At 33.2% G+C, this 15,355-nt stretch overlaps 5 protein-coding genes across 10 annotated transcripts; 2 read left to right on the top strand and 3 right to left on the bottom strand.

Moving 5' to 3' along the window:
• Window positions 1-76: 76 nt before the first annotated feature.
• Window positions 77-3,534, top strand: LOC144468135 (uncharacterized). 4 transcript variants are annotated; one of them, XM_078177361.1, is made up of 3 exons: window positions 77-173; window positions 640-731; window positions 820-3,534. In XM_078177361.1, the coding sequence occupies exons 2-3, from the start codon at window positions 683-685 to the stop codon at window positions 2,166-2,168; spliced, it is 1,398 nt and encodes a 465-aa protein (XP_078033487.1). In that variant the 5' UTR covers window positions 77-173; window positions 640-682; the 3' UTR covers window positions 2,169-3,534. The 4 variants fall into 4 exon arrangements, with proteins under 4 accessions (XP_078033487.1, XP_078033486.1, XP_078033489.1 ...); XM_078177360.1 differs by lacking the exon at window positions 77-173 and adding an exon at window positions 442-565; XM_078177363.1 differs by lacking the exon at window positions 77-173 and having other exon boundaries at window positions 621-731; window positions 820-925; window positions 1,009-3,534.
• On the bottom strand, window positions 2,304-7,318 carry LOC144468136 (beta-1,3-galactosyltransferase 1). 2 transcript variants are annotated; one of them, XM_078177365.1, is made up of 5 exons: window positions 7,072-7,318; window positions 6,015-6,255; window positions 5,325-5,590; window positions 4,971-5,245; window positions 2,304-4,894 (listed from the first exon to the last, which is right to left on the bottom strand). In XM_078177365.1, exons 2-5 carry the CDS (start codon window positions 6,253-6,255, stop codon window positions 4,471-4,473), a joined length of 1,206 nt encoding a protein of 401 aa, XP_078033491.1. In that variant the 5' UTR covers window positions 7,072-7,318; the 3' UTR covers window positions 2,304-4,470. The 2 variants fall into 2 exon arrangements, with proteins under 2 accessions (XP_078033491.1, XP_078033492.1); XM_078177366.1 differs by having other exon boundaries at window positions 6,072-6,255.
• Window positions 7,319-8,368: 1,050 nt separating this feature from the next.
• Window positions 8,369-10,825, top strand: Or (AP-3 complex subunit sigma-2 or). Of its 2 annotated transcripts, none has more exons than XM_078197598.1 (3): window positions 8,369-8,867; window positions 8,940-9,323; window positions 9,712-10,030. In XM_078197598.1, the coding sequence occupies exons 1-3, from the start codon at window positions 8,799-8,801 to the stop codon at window positions 9,775-9,777; spliced, it is 519 nt and encodes a 172-aa protein (XP_078053724.1). In that variant the 5' UTR covers window positions 8,369-8,798; the 3' UTR covers window positions 9,778-10,030. The 2 variants fall into 2 exon arrangements, with proteins under 2 accessions (XP_078053724.1, XP_078053723.1); XM_078197597.1 differs by lacking the exon at window positions 9,712-10,030 and adding an exon at window positions 10,126-10,825 and having other exon boundaries at window positions 8,392-8,867.
• LOC144479090 (GATA zinc finger domain-containing protein 1) lies at window positions 10,819-12,040 on the bottom strand. Its single transcript, XM_078197595.1, has 4 exons — window positions 11,960-12,040; window positions 11,511-11,795; window positions 11,232-11,434; window positions 10,819-11,118 (listed from the first exon to the last, which is right to left on the bottom strand). The coding sequence occupies exons 2-4, from the start codon at window positions 11,787-11,789 to the stop codon at window positions 10,905-10,907; spliced, it is 696 nt and encodes a 231-aa protein (XP_078053721.1). The 5' UTR covers window positions 11,790-11,795; window positions 11,960-12,040; the 3' UTR covers window positions 10,819-10,904.
• Window positions 12,041-12,179: 139 nt separating this feature from the next.
• Pym (partner of Y14 and mago) lies at window positions 12,180-13,625 on the bottom strand. Its single transcript, XM_078197596.1, has 3 exons — window positions 13,492-13,625; window positions 13,110-13,206; window positions 12,180-13,033 (listed from the first exon to the last, which is right to left on the bottom strand). Exons 1-3 carry the CDS (start codon window positions 13,526-13,528, stop codon window positions 12,514-12,516), a joined length of 654 nt encoding a protein of 217 aa, XP_078053722.1. The 5' UTR covers window positions 13,529-13,625; the 3' UTR covers window positions 12,180-12,513.
• Between the last annotated feature and the right edge of the window lie 1,730 nt (window positions 13,626-15,355).

Below are 15,355 nucleotides of genomic sequence, written 5' to 3'. Positions count from 1 at the left end.
AAATTATCATAGCAAATGTACGTGTTAACGTTTGATACTAACAAGATGCATATCATAAAGACATTGTGCATGAACAGTTGGCGCATGAACGTCAAATCAACGAGTTGTTGAACGACGCAGTGTTGAACATCTTTTTCTGGAATGCCTATAAGTACAATGGTTGCATTAATAGTGTACGTAATTATAGCTTTTGTTTACGAGAACGTTGAATATTCTAAGTGATTGTTGTAAACTTTTCATCTCTTGAATAGTTATATAACTAATTAAAAATCCTATAACTATTATATGTGCATACGCATCTACGCTTATACAGGGTATTTAACAAAAATCAGAATATTAACACGAATTGTTCTTAAATAACATAAATTTCATCGAGAGAAATGAAGGTACATTTTATTACGTGTAGATTGTAAATATTAAAAATTATTCAGGAATTTGGAAAATATTTCTTGAATGACGAAAATTGGACAAAGTTACTATGTACTGCGAATCGGGAAATGTTCCACGTGCAATACTATCGCAACGCCCCCGTGTGATGGCCGTAGGAATAAACTTGGAAAACAATGTTAGTTTTGATATACTAGGTTCTTCAACCTCAGTGTTACATATTAAAAAACTTAGTCACGTCTTCTGATTTAGGCTATATCTATAATATTCAAATTTCTCCGAGAGACATATTAAAATGACGGATTTTGCGAAAGCACAGCTTTTAAAATACGGTTGGAGAGAAGGTACGGTATCAAATAAGTTATGACATTTGTCGTATGAATTGCTTTCTTACAATTATTAACAATTATTTACTATACCGCGTGGAAACAGGCAAAGGTCTAGGAAAAAATGAAAATGGTATTGCAAATGCATTGAAACCAAAGCTTAAATTTGATTCAGTTGGAATAGGACACAAAAATGAAGACTGGAATGAGTGGTGGGCAACTGGTTTCAATAATGCAGCTAAAAACATTACGGTTGAATCACAATCGCAAGGTGTATCCATATCTGTTTCAGAAGAAAAGAAAAATGAGTTGCCTAAACATTTATCTCAAAATAAATTTAGCTATGGAAATTTTCTCAAAACCTCCACACTTCTTAATGGTACCTTGGTGCAAGAACATAAGTCAAATGTTCCTAAAATAGAAAAAAATGAGGAGAATGTACAACCAACTTTTTTAACAGACGAAGAGTTGTTCAAAATATGTAATGGCAGAACTGCTCACAAGGGAGCTAGGCACGGTTTAAAATTAAATGGTAAATTAAAAAGATTAGAGGAACAAGAGAGAAATTTCTTACAAATGCATGAAACCTTACCTATTAATCTTTCGTCGAAAGAAGAAGAGGGTACCTCAAAAAAATCTAGGAGTTCAAGAAAACGTAAAAGAAGAATAAATGATTTGACACATCAATTAGATATTTTATGCAATATAGATGATACCGTAGATACATCAAAATTAAAAGGGAAAAAAGCGAGAAAGGAAAAAAAAGGTCTGGTAAATAATAACGTTTATGGCAATGAGAAAGAGGAAGAAGATAAAGAAATTGATGATATGCTACTTCCTACAAAGGAGCAGTTAGATAATTGGGTGATAAGAAAAAATAGAAAACTAAAAGAGGATCGTAGTCATGGCTCCACACACAAAACAAAGAAAAGGAAAAAGGAAAAGAATAAGAATTACCAAACGAATAATTTTAATATAAAAAATGAAATTGTTCAGTGTCAAAGTCAAGAAACCGATGCTGACATAGTAGATTCTATACTTCATACAGAACTTCCTCATAATGAATCCCCTTTAAGTTCTAATAAAGATGTGAACTCAATTCCTTATTCATGTTCTTCAGATACATACACAAGAAATGAAGCAAACGAATTAAATTATAAAATATCGAAAAAGAAGAAAGCAAAGCTTCGCAGGAAACAAAGTAAGGTGATGCAAAATATAATAGAGAATTTTGAAGTTATTACTGTCAGTACTGAAAATGTTCCTGAGGAGATTGATAGGAAAAAGAAATTGAGAAATTTAATAGAAAAATTGGCAGATAATGATATTGCAATAGATAAAACAAAAGAAGTGACTAAAATTGTTAAAAATAAGAAGGCTAATAAAAGAAAGAACAAAAATATTAGGAAAATGGAAGATTATTTAGATAAAAAGGCTACAAGTGGCAGAAAATAAGAAGACTAAATGATTCTTAAAATTAGATATATTAATAAAATTTTGTCACGAAATATTTTGTAATCAGTATCACAGTTTTATAAAACTTGAAAAGTTTTCATTGGCTTTCCACACCGAATAAAACAATTCAAGAAAAAGATTTTTCATTCTTTTAATGTATTTTTTCTTATTTCATTGTTACATAATTTATTATTGGACAAGTAAATATTTGAAAATTTGGTAGATACGCGTAACAAATCGATTGTACATTTATATGAATTCGTACAGTTAATGTAAATTTGTTATTTTCGTAATTATCAATACTGTCCATACTTGTATATAGTTCGTCTCATAAAAAAGAAACCTGTAAATCTTTTTAATTATTATTTATTGTTAAAAAATGTTCCTCATGGAAGAGATCAAAGTTTCTTTAAAAAATTCAACGACGATCCATGTACGAGTCTATACAATAAACATATAATTTAATTACTATAATATAGCACCAAATTTCATACCGTGCTAAGAGATTATAAAGTTTAATTTCACGAGCAATATATTTGTACAAAATAAAACGAATTTTCTAAGGCCACTATTATACTCCGCAGAGTTATGAGTAATCTTAGTTTCGTTTATGCTAGTGAATGAGTCTCACTCGAGAAGCTTAATGAATATGAAAGAATATTACTATCAATGTATAATACACCCTTGAGCTAATAATTGATTGCAATATTGACGGTCTAGGTGTGTATTTTTCAATAGAATCTGTTTAATTCGTGTTGTTTATCTTACGTTTTCATTATCAATTAAATGATAATAAATTTAAATACCTAGAATGGCTGAACTGCAATTGTTCTTATTATTAGACTAATCTTAGTATATCTTAATGAATTCCTGAAAAGTCTGACGTACACTATGTGTTATAGTTAAATATATAAATTATCGCATATATTAAGCTACGTACATCGATTTTTTAAGCGGTAGTTGTTGTATATGCATTTATTGATACTTTAAGAAGTATCCATAATCTTGCCTTGACAATAATATCGTATAGGAGACACATTCATTGAAGAACTGGATGGATGAACTTGCTTTTACATATTTTTGCAATGTTGTCAATAAGGAGTATCATTAAATGAAACAATTATATAGTATCGTTCTTGGAACAAACGAAGCATCTAAATGGAAATACATTATCGTTATTTTGTAAAGGTATAGCATTAAGCATAGATGAATTTTAAACAAAATAAACTCTTCATTCATAGAATAGATTTATCAGAAGCTACCAACATTGAGTATAAATAGCAAAATATACAACAATTCTTCGAGAATGTGTATAAATGAAATACATATTTCGATGAGATTTATTTTTCACATAGGCAATAAGTGCTATTATAATACACTTAAAAAGCATTAAATATGTATTTTTTGTTGTATTGTTATACTTATTCCGATAAATTTTAATTACACATCGTATTGTTGAAACAATGAACGTAATTTAATATCGTGTTCATTATAACGTGGAATGTAAGTATATTGTCCAATAGAAATTTATTATCTTTTATAAAAATATAAGAACAATTTGAAACAAAATACAAATATTCAAACATCACGGTATGTACATAATATCAACATAGAATACATGTAAGTCTTCTTCTTAGGATTTCAGAACTTAGTCGTAGTTACTACTTTTATTAAAGTTAATGAGATTCTCAAGGAAGCATGATAAGATTGAGGAAACTGTTGGCAATCTGCGCTATGCAATTCGATATGTTAAATTACCATCGACCTTCTGTATTATTCTTTAAAAATTTCTTTTACAATTGGCTATGTTAATTGTATGTAATCAACAGACATATTTTTAAATTATAGATTCTTTGATTCTTGTGTGATTTTAAAGTTTCTCTTTAAAATGCAAGCTGGATAGATGATAGACTCATCAAACTTTTATACATTTAGGCAAAGAATTTAACTGTTTATACAAGAAATCTAATTGACAGTGTTTTCTTAACAACTACTGCTATTTAAATGGAAAAATACCGTATAAAACCTTCATTAATTATTGTTAAACATCAAATGCAAGTCTTTTTTGCTGTAAAAATATATAGCAGGGATTATAGTGTCATCGAATGAAATTTAAAGGAAGCACGGCTTTTAGTTCTTTTAAAGTGTTTCCAGATCTATTAATAATATTTATGCAGACCTTAACTTCTGAGACAACGTTCCTTGATCTATTTCAGATCTTTGTATTCATTGAATCGTTAATTTTTAACAAATACTAAATCAAGAATAAATAACAGATTCAATCTTTAAAAAGCTAATTATTTTAAACGCATTTGTTGCTTAATATTCTTTTCACTATGTAATATCCAACATTTCTACCTTTCCTGCTTAATTTGACTGCTTTTTTGTCGGTATGAGAACGATTATTGCAAGATAGATTTGTATCGTGCAATTTGTTCCATATTACATACATATTAAACGAGTTCACTTTGTGTGCTGTTATAACGTTTCTTAATATACAAGGATCTAATTTCCTTGGTATATAACTGAAACCAAGATGATTTACAGGCCGGACTTTTGCGCGTTTTGCGCAAAGGCCTGTAATATAAACATCTTCTAAATGAAGTAATGGCATCGTTAGTGCTGCTTGATACAATTTAAGGGCAACATCTAAACTCATTACATATCCAGTACCTGACAAATAATTAGGATACATTTTTTCTGAGTACATATACTTCGGCGTGTACCTAACAAATAAACTCATATGAATTTTTATATCAAATTTCATCATTTACAAGCATACTGTAATCATTTGCTACTTACCATTTGTTGTTGGGGTCTAGAATGGGTTTTGCATTGCAAATCAGAGATCCCAATAACGTATCAGTAGATTGTGGTCTGGATTGTAATGTTTTCATTAATATAGGAATATTTACAAACATGTCATCATCAGTTTTCATGAGATATTTAGCTTGTTTACAATTAAATGTTACCCATTTCAGCATCATAACAGATTTCAATGTCAAATTATTGTATGTATCATAAAATCTCTCTTGAATAATATCATTATATTGTTGATTTTCATCAGCGATTACATTCTGTAAATTTGTACTGTAGTCACATTTTTTTTTTACAGTGTGAACATTAAAAACATTCTAAAGACACATTGATACATACATTCAGTGTGTCATTGTCACTTTGTCCTAAAAGAAAAGCTACTTTTACTGTTGAATTATATATAGTTTCTAGAATGGTCTTGTTAGCCCAAGTATTCCGTATGGCTGTTCTGGCATTGTAATTTGTAATAGCTGAACAAACAACTATTAATAGATATGGTGGTGGAGAACAAATGTTAATAGGATTTAGAACTGAAGTTGTATTCTCTGGATGAATATATGCGCACAGATCTCTTGAAGTATTATATGTCCATCCTTGCAGCTGTGCTGTAAAAAGATTTGTTTAAAAATTGATTCTTTTTTCAGAAATAGATTTATTCATATCCTATTGTTCCTTCAGCTTTTTCTAACATGCTAGAAAATTACCCATTCAATTTCAGCTATATTCAAGCGCTCTACAGTAAAAAGGCAAGAGAAGAAAATTCAAATAATTTCTACTATCTCTTGTTTATCTAATTTCATTTATAGTTGAATATAAGAATCTATATTTATTTCTATAGGCATAATATTCGTTTATAAATTTTTTATAATTCTACATGATCTCATAAAGGTTCTTATAAACTATATCTATAGATATATCGATTAATTAAAAATCAATCATCAGAAAAGTGACAGTGAAAACATAGTCAAGGATCAAGACTGGTTAGTTTATATTGTAACAGGATTTCAAGCAATGTTAGTGAATGCATACCCAGGGATGCTACTGAATGCGTATCACCAACAGACTCTGCGGGGGATGGAGTCTCACCTAAGCCTGAGAATGGGCTTTGGGCAGAATGATATGCTGGTACATATAATAAACCTAATGTAGCCAAAATGACAAATCCTACTGCTAATCTCCGGACAAACGATGACTTTCCTTTGACTATTCCATTAGTGTTTATATTAGTGGCTGATGGTAATTCCAATGGCAATAGTCGCAATCTGTCCATCTAAGCAGAAACATTATACATTGTCAATATTAAATTAATACAAATTGAAATAATATTATATAATGTGACTTCATACTATTAGAGGTTTTAATGTAATCTCAATGTTCCAATCAGTTTATGCTTAATAAAGTCATTTACATAGTCAGCAAACAATTCAGATAACGTTATCAAATCATAAATGTCATGTCCTGGTAAGAAATGATGTAATAAATCAAACTGTGCTTATAAGTTTAAGAATTATGGAGAACCATGGGTAACAATGGATAAGTTGAAGCATTATTACAAACAGCCTTTTCACCATAATTACTTCATTAATATTTGGCATACATAACTACTAGCTTCATCAAAGGATCGAAGACACACTGATACCAATGTGTGCTCAGTGATATTCCACTCAATATAGTGGAGCTTATTTACATTCTGCTTTTTTTGTTAATTAATCGAAACGATTTTTTAATTGATCAGCTAAACAATCACAATGCTTGCAAGACATTTGGAAATTACATTACCAGGACACGGCTTATATCCAATAGCCTTGATAATACGAACTACATGTTGCTGGGCTATGAAAGCCTCAAATCTTTGATCGGTACAAACATATTTGATTCTAAAACAGATGCATTAAAAAGTTCTCAGTAAATAAATGTAGAATTTAATACTGTTTACAGTACTGTTTTCGCACGACAGTATTATATATTATGTTAAAACGAAACGACTTGCTTTTACAAGTAATATAGAACTTAACATATAATAGAAATTTAATATAAATACTGTTAAATACCATCGTTATATGGAATATGCTGTAAACAATTTTACCTTTGAGATTCGATGATTGCGTCTCGCTGCATTTGGCAGCACTTCATTTACGGTTCCGTCGTATGTTGCAATTTACGATTCGTGGAAAGGTATCGTATAATTTTGACAATACATTTTTATAATCGAGAAGTTGAAAAAATAAAGGAACTTATATTGCAACGAACCCAAATGCACCGCAGTGACTCGTGCAGTCACTGACAGTCACTGAGTCACTGGACTTGACTGGATTGGCGCTACTGATTCTATATCCGCGCTCTTCTGTAAAGGCAAAGTATAGGAATGGGTCCTACCCCTGCACACTTCTCGTCTCTCTAAGCTGGCTCGCGCATCCCCACCATTTTACTGCTCATCCAGCTTCGCGCAAGTACTGTAGAAAGAGAACGAGATACTATGGAGAGAAACGGAATGATATCCATCAAATTGGCGCGAGGAAAGAATATGTCCGCAAGCGCGGAGGGTGAGACAAGCGTTATCTCTTTCGCTTACTCCCTAATTTTTCTGTTTTCCTTTGACTGACCCCGGCACTGTCTTAGCAGTAAATCGCCAACCAATCAGAGCAAAGAAAATTTTCATATTAATCCCTGCTAATGGATTGAGATGTGGCCTGGTAGTACGCAAGAGTAGGATCCATTACTATATTGAACATAAATTCAATTGGGGCAGTAGGCGGAAAATCTCGTGGCACTATACTCATGGTCTTTATACAGTATATGAGTTTTGCTATATTATTTAATACGATTGCGTAATATTAAAATTTCTTTGTATAATATTCTCTCCGCACAATCTATACATAAATAATTTATCAAGGTGACAGTTTCATCTACACTAAAATATTTCATGGCGAAAACTGTAGCTGCACGCGCACGTTCAGTGATTATTTCATTCAAATATCTCCGTTTTAATCCAACAATGTGTCATTTTTATTATATTCTACTTTGTTTTATTAAAGCATATATGGAGTAGAAGCAGTTTTGGTACGATTTATTGATATAATTTCTGATATAATTTCGATGCAACACTCAAGAAGATGAATTCATTAACGATTCAAATGTGGCTTCGATGATGTGGTAAGATGACTTTACTTTGGAGTTGAAACAAAAATTCATACTCTAAAATTATATACCAATCGAGGTATGTAATAAATATTTGCTTATTTCTATGTTATATTCATTCCTCGCACATGGATATGATAATATATTATTATTCACAATATGTATGCATCACGTGCGTTAGCGGTCACGTTTTCTAGAAGTTCTTAACAGTGCCGATTGGCGCTAAAAAGTTGAACTGATTTAGATGATGATATGGTCACGTGGTATTGTATCCACAGATCGGAGATTTTTGTAATTCCGGTATGTGTACGATAGGGGTCTAGAAAACGATTTTACGCCATGCGCAACAGTAGTTGTCAAGAGAGAACGTATGTTTTTATGATTTTGATTTGTTGAACTTGATTATTGTAATCTACAGTTGTGGAATTATTATTGGCGATACTGTTCACTTACAACGTAAGCGTTGCACGACGCATTGATAGATTATATTAAAGACGATAAAAAAGAAGTGAAGAATGGTTAGGATTCGTGAAGAGGATTTGTTGAACTGACAGCGTTAAATTGAGTTATTTACGTGTGCAATACAATGTTCACTAGAAATTCAATCATTCGCAAATGAATGTATTTGCTAAAGAAAAGTAAATCAACTCTTATCTTAGCAATTAATCGTCAATCATGATTAAGGCTATTTTAGTTTTCAATAACCATGGGAAACCAAGGCTCTCCAAATTTTATCAGTACTTCGTAAGTAAAATTGCACGGGGTTTCGATCGTGTCGTAGATTTTTGATTGTTAAAATATCTTTGCTTTCTTCAGAACGAGGACATGCAGCAACAGATTATAAAGGAGACATTTCAGTTAGTTTCTAAAAGAGACGACAATGTTTGCAATTTCCTGGAAGGTGGCAGTTTAATTGGTGGATCTGATTATAAATTGATCTATCGGCATTACGCAACGTTATATTTTGTATTTTGTGTCGATAGTTCAGAATCAGAGTTGGGAATTTTAGATTTGATACAAGTTTTTGTTGAGACACTGGACAAATGTTTTGAGAATGTATGCGAACTGGATCTAATTTTCCATGTAGACAAGGTTCATTATATATTGAATGAACTGGTGATGGGTGGAATGGTTCTAGAAACTAATATGACTGAGATACTTTCGAGGATCGATGATCAAAACAAATTGGAAAAACAAGAGGTACGTAGTTCTTTTATATCTGATATCTCAAAGATGGACACTTGTTTGAATGCTCAAGCTTTACTTGTACAGTTTATGAGTATTCAAGGAAAATCGATTTTGTACATAAGATAGCAGTGCACTGTGATCAAATTTAACTTGAGCTAGTCATATTTGTGATAACCAATTTTTATAAACATCCCTTAACTTTTTGGGCCCGACTCAATATCGATTGCATATACAATAAATCATGAATGGAACAACGTATAAAGTTCATCGAGCATAATTGTTTGGGCTTGAAGAAGTTAACAGCCTATAGCAGTTTATTTGTTAGCTGTGCATGCATTGGAATGTTTTGTAGAGCAGTTTCATATGGTGGTAGGACTGATTTACCTAACATGAATTTTAGGGAACTTACAAATCAGGACGATCTTGCTCACCTCGTCCGTTTGTCCTTCTGGGGCCCCCTCCCTAAGTAAATCGGCAGTAAAAAAAATCAGACCATTTTGTACACTCTCATTCCTTTATATATAGTTTATCTGTGATCTCTCTTTATCTCTTTTTTTACCAAGAGTTTCTGAACATGAGTCTTTCGTAGCTTTACAAAACAAATACTCATAACACGCATGGTGGTGCTATTGTTTGTAAATGTCTGCTCGGATAACAGTGCCTTAATGCAAATGTATACGTCGCTATGCTCGAAGAATAAAATATGTACTGCGTAGCTACTCATTTGTCTTTACTTCTACTATTTAAATTATGTTCAAGTCATTCCTTAAAGTTTTTCCGTTTTCCATTTTTTCCATCCATCTGGTATGTGCAGGCAGGAATCACAGCAGCGCCGGCGCGTGCTGTTTCTGCTGTCAAGAATATGAATATACCACAGCAGATAAAGGATATGAAGTTGCCTGACTTGCCACAAGCTATAAAAGATCTCAAATTCTGACCAGCCGTTACTTCGTTGGCTCCGAGCTGACTGGTTTCTACTACGATTTCGAGTACGAGTGATACCACGACAAGGGTTTTTTTTCCTTCCCTACAATCGAACGAAAGTGCACCAATACTGCCTACAGACTCTCCATATGTTTCTTCTCAACAATACCAAAATTAAAGAACGAAGATCGATTTGTCTCAGAAGGCCCTAAAAAATCGTTTTCTGACTGCGAAGAGGACATTTCTTATGAAATTTCAAAAAATTTATACCTGACTTTAATACAGAAGAGTTGGAGTATAACTGAATTAGAATTTTCAAGATATGAAAAGAAAAAGGTAAAGATTTACAAATCTAGAAACTACTGATATGTTTAAAAAGGTTACATCATTCCTGTACATTACTAAAAGGAAAAGAAGTATATTTCCATTATAGTGTAATCCATGAAAATGCATTTTCTTTGCTATGTTAAAGCAGTATCTTTACTATTATCTCGTTTATGAACATTTTCCCATTTCAATGATTCAGAAATGTTAGATACCAATGTTATATTGTAACAAAAAAAATATTAAATAAATATTATAATACTGCATGATAATTTTTATTTTTCAAGGATTCACAAGAATTATTTAACTAACAGCTTTACAATAATAGAATTACAAAATAAAACATCATTTTCTAGATATAGCAATTTCATTCCTAAGTGTTGTCCATACGTATCCACTGCCTCTTTCAGTGAGTGGTGGTGGATACGGTGAATTTTTTAGTTTATAGTAATCTGATGGTGCATGCATCACAAATTCCATACATTCCAATTTTCGTGGGAGGTCTTCTTCTGGACCTATAATGTATGTTTCAGGACTGAATCCTTCATCTGGTGGTGGGCTAAATATATAATTCATACATATTATTTTTTCTTTCTTTAAAATACTAATGATTAGAGTAAATATGCAGGGTAAGACATCATGTATATGCTTATCCTTTATATAATGTTATACCTTGCTGTGGTAGGCAGAAGCCAAGTAACAGCAGCACTTTTTTCACAGTACTGATCAGTGAGCAAGCCACGAATTTGGGCATAATAGATTCCTCCATCAATATCTTGCATAGAGACTATATCACCCACTTGAAAATAAGTGCCTTTATAGAACACATAATTACTTGTAACCGGAGTTGCTGTGGCTGTTGGTGCTTTAACTGGCTAAGAAAAAGAAAGTAAAGAAACAAGGTAGAATTGTAGCTATTTTTCAATGATTAACAATTCTTGATATGCGTACAGTTTTCTTAAATAAATTTCTTCGTCCTTTCCCCTTAGGTACCACTTTGTGCGGCCCAGCAGATTTTGAGTTACAATATCTCGTGATCCTTGTACTTCTCCTGGTAGGTCTCAGCGATCCTCCTTTGTCTTCCTCCTCGATTTTCGTAGTTGTTCCCGCCTCAGAATTTCTTTCCTCTTCAAGGCAAGCATTGCAAAGGTTACCGGCTTCAGTAGAGTGCCAAAGCGGGGTTTCCCGAGTCCCACACTTAACACACTCAGGTTTGCTGCCGAGAGGCATTGAGTTCTAATTAATTAGATCTCATTAATTATTCATTCACTGATGGTCAACCAACGAACGTTTCTTTCAATCTGCATCGCGATCGCTTGGTTGGTTCAGTCTCACGCGATCTCATTCTGATTCGAAATCTAATAATACTAAATAAAAGTTAGCGGATTTCGTGTACATACGTGAATTTCATAAAGAAAAAGGTTATTGGAATGTTCGATTAAATCTTAGAAACATTCTTCACGTTTGCGTGGTGTACGGACAACAGGCGATTGTATACAAGTTAGTTACACGCTTGAGCAGTGCGTCCAAAGTATAAATTCCCTAGCATTTCATACACGAATAGAACTCACACGGACACGCATTTTTGGATAATTGTGCGGTAAAATGAATGAATCCGTGTCTCGGTGACATAACATTTATTTTCGGTGACATAAATAATAACGTACGGTATGCGAAAACAATTTATTTTTATTAAAATCTGATCGATTGGTCTTTCACACAGTGACATGATAGTGTACTAAATTCATTAGTATCTAATTTTAATCTTTTCATAGAAATGTACATCTTTTTTTTTATTGCTATTTATTTACTGTATAAAGAGGATGAAAGTACGATGTTACGTAAATCTGTAATAAAATTTTTTTAACTTTAAGAAATACACATTTGTTTTGGTACAACTACAAAGAGTGATGATTCGTGAAAGTGTGTAAACAGATTTATCAACATTTTTCTTCTATTGACTCGCCTCTATTCGTTTAATCTCTTTCGAAATCTCGGCTTTCCTCGCTACCTTATCAAGTATTTCTTTTTCCACATTTTTCAGTAACCCTATCTTAATCTTCTCTTCTAATGTCTCAATTTCTCTGATCTTCTTCCTTAGATTCTTTAGTCTTTTCTGTGGGTCTGTTATTGCGGTATCAGATTGGTTAGTAACATTTGGCTTCGGTGTTGAGATTTGATTATTTGGTAATGGTTTAGCATTGGTCTGTTTATTGTTTTGATGCGGTTCTTTCTTCTGTCCTGGCTCAGTGATTGTGGTTTTAGCCAATTCTTCCGTTATGTGTTCGGTAGTTTTATTTTTATTCTTTTTCTTCTTCTTCTTAGTTTCTGTTTTCACTGCAGCACCGGGAATCGTCTTAGCCTTGGCTGCCAGCAGCATCTCTTTCTTAGCTTTGTGCTCAGCTATGAACTCTGGGCTTGCACCTACTGGGTATAAGGGTTTATTTTTTATTTGCTTTCCTTTGCTTTCATATCTGAAAAGACAACGATGAGGATGCGGTATAGAACTCAAACAGTGTAAGTACGCTTGTTTGACAAATCATCACATACAATGGAACTTCTTCCTGTGGAATATAGCCGTCTTTCACACGCCGTGGCTTGCGCCATGTACCATCTGGACGTTGACTAGCAGGGATGAATGTTCCACCTGTGTAACAATGTATGCGATAAGAAATTATAAATTTGATGAATCAAAATGGAACCAAGGTATAGATATTACTGTTACAGCAGTCCCATCAAGTTACATCAAATGAAACATTTATTTGATATCACATGAATTTCTCGATAATTCATTGTGGTATAGAACAGAATAAGTATCAGAATGCGGCTTACATTTTGAGCAATGTAGGTTGTTTACATCCTACAGGTTATAAATAGTTTATTCGTCGAGAGAACCGAAATTTTTTAACACAGCGAAAAATACGATTTTTACCTTGCTCATTTTTAACGTAAGCCGACGCCATCGTCATTCGATACGATCGTTCGCCGTGAATATTTTTTTATTATATTTCTTGATAATTTTTACTATCCGCGTGCCATTTTGCGATCGCGAGGACCTCAACCTTTTGTATGATCAAGCTTCCTAGATCAATGAATCAAAATTCTTTTCGTATTCACTGTAAGATGTCGCTAATTTATTATTATGTAGTGTACGTACACCAAATTATTCTAGAAGAATAGACTAATGTATATACGATGCACATATATAGTTACGTCACAGACGAGATATAGGAGTAGGTTTAACACTCAATGGATTATTTTGTTACCCAAAAATGGGGCTTCAGAAGCCCTATTACCATTTCCGTGTCGCGCGCATCGTTACCGATATTTAAGAAATTTAGTCTCTCTGGTTATCGTAATAACAGCTTCGAAATCGATAATTATATCGAGCTATGGCTGCAAAGTAAACAGTTTATAAATGTGAATAACGATGTAAAATTGTATATCTCTATTTTGCAAATGTAGTTTCCATATTTATAAAATTATGTTTTGTTACAGATAATCGTTCTAGAATGGCCATGAGGACTGAATGGCGGAAGGATTCATAACAGTTCTGGAGAAAACCTAGATTTATATCACATATTTAAGATCTCTTAAATCCTTTAAATCACGGATTTCTTTTTGAACTTAATTTAAAATTAAAAGTCTGCGATAATTCGTAGTAGAAATTAAGTATGTAGGATATTCGCTTCTTGCTCGTCTGCTGAAATTCGTGAACTATCGGTAACGTTGTGCACGTCACCGAAATGGTAAAGGGGTTTTGGGTCCCCGAAACCCTGGAGAGAAAAAGCCAATAAAATGCAATGTTTGTGCGGGTCCTAAGTCTGTCTTGCTGTAACAATTAAATTGTTTATTGGTAAAGACGAACACGTCTGCTCCTATAACTCTTCTGTTTCTCCAAATAGAAGCGTTTTAGTTAGGGCGTTCAGTTACAAGATGGCGAATCGGTTTCGATGGTCGTAAAGATGAAATTTTTCCCAAATTAAAAATCAAAAATGTATTTATAGATAGTTTTGTGTTCAAACAAGCATTTGAGTGCAATACTTAGATTAAGTGTTAAAATTCCAATTGTTACATTGGAATAGCCTGACTTATGGACCGAAACATACATATTTCAATAAGTAATAAAAATTTTTCAAAATCACAGACTTCGTCTGAAAACTCTTTGAGTCTCATTGGCTTGAATTATATGCGCGAGATTGTACTTTACTACAGCTACAGTCTGATTTAAAAAAATTCTTGAACTCTGTTGACAAATCAATAAATTCAAATCGATGTCGCGAAGAAATCCGATTTGATTTTGGAGGATCGATTTCGGGTTGTTACGCTGCTAGTCAGAGAAGCTATTGTTACGTTTTTGAGAGAAGCTAAGGCGACAGATTCGATCGGTTAACGGATCGAAAACTCGTTGCGCACATGTGCGCGTGGTCAAAGAGATGGAGAAACAGAGGGTAATGGTAGTATAATGTATAGGTGAGACAGGAATACGTCCATGGGAGCGGAAGTCGAGCGCACACAATCAGGATCGGAAGTAATTCCGGTGACCGAACACACTGGGATGGCATTGTTAGCCGATCCGCTGAATAATAATTGGCGTTCGGTGCATTTACATGGTCACGATCGTGGAGCGTCAATATCTTTCCGGATGGAATGGAAACGTCACCCGGTGGCTTTGCTCCGTGATATAGCGTTCGTTCAGTATTTGCCGTGGATCTATGCTCGTGACTTCGTCGTCGCTCTCCGCGTACGTATTAACAGTAAATCGAGCCCGAATCCTTTCGTTTCTGCTCGTGACA

This window comes from Augochlora pura, chromosome 3 (genome assembly GCF_028453695.1).
Source record: "Augochlora pura isolate Apur16 chromosome 3, APUR_v2.2.1, whole genome shotgun sequence".
In the NCBI taxonomy this organism is placed as follows: Eukaryota; Metazoa; Arthropoda; class Insecta; order Hymenoptera; family Halictidae; genus Augochlora; species Augochlora pura.
Note: the sequence above shows the minus strand (reverse complement) of the source record. Positions and strands in the feature narration are given on the sequence as shown.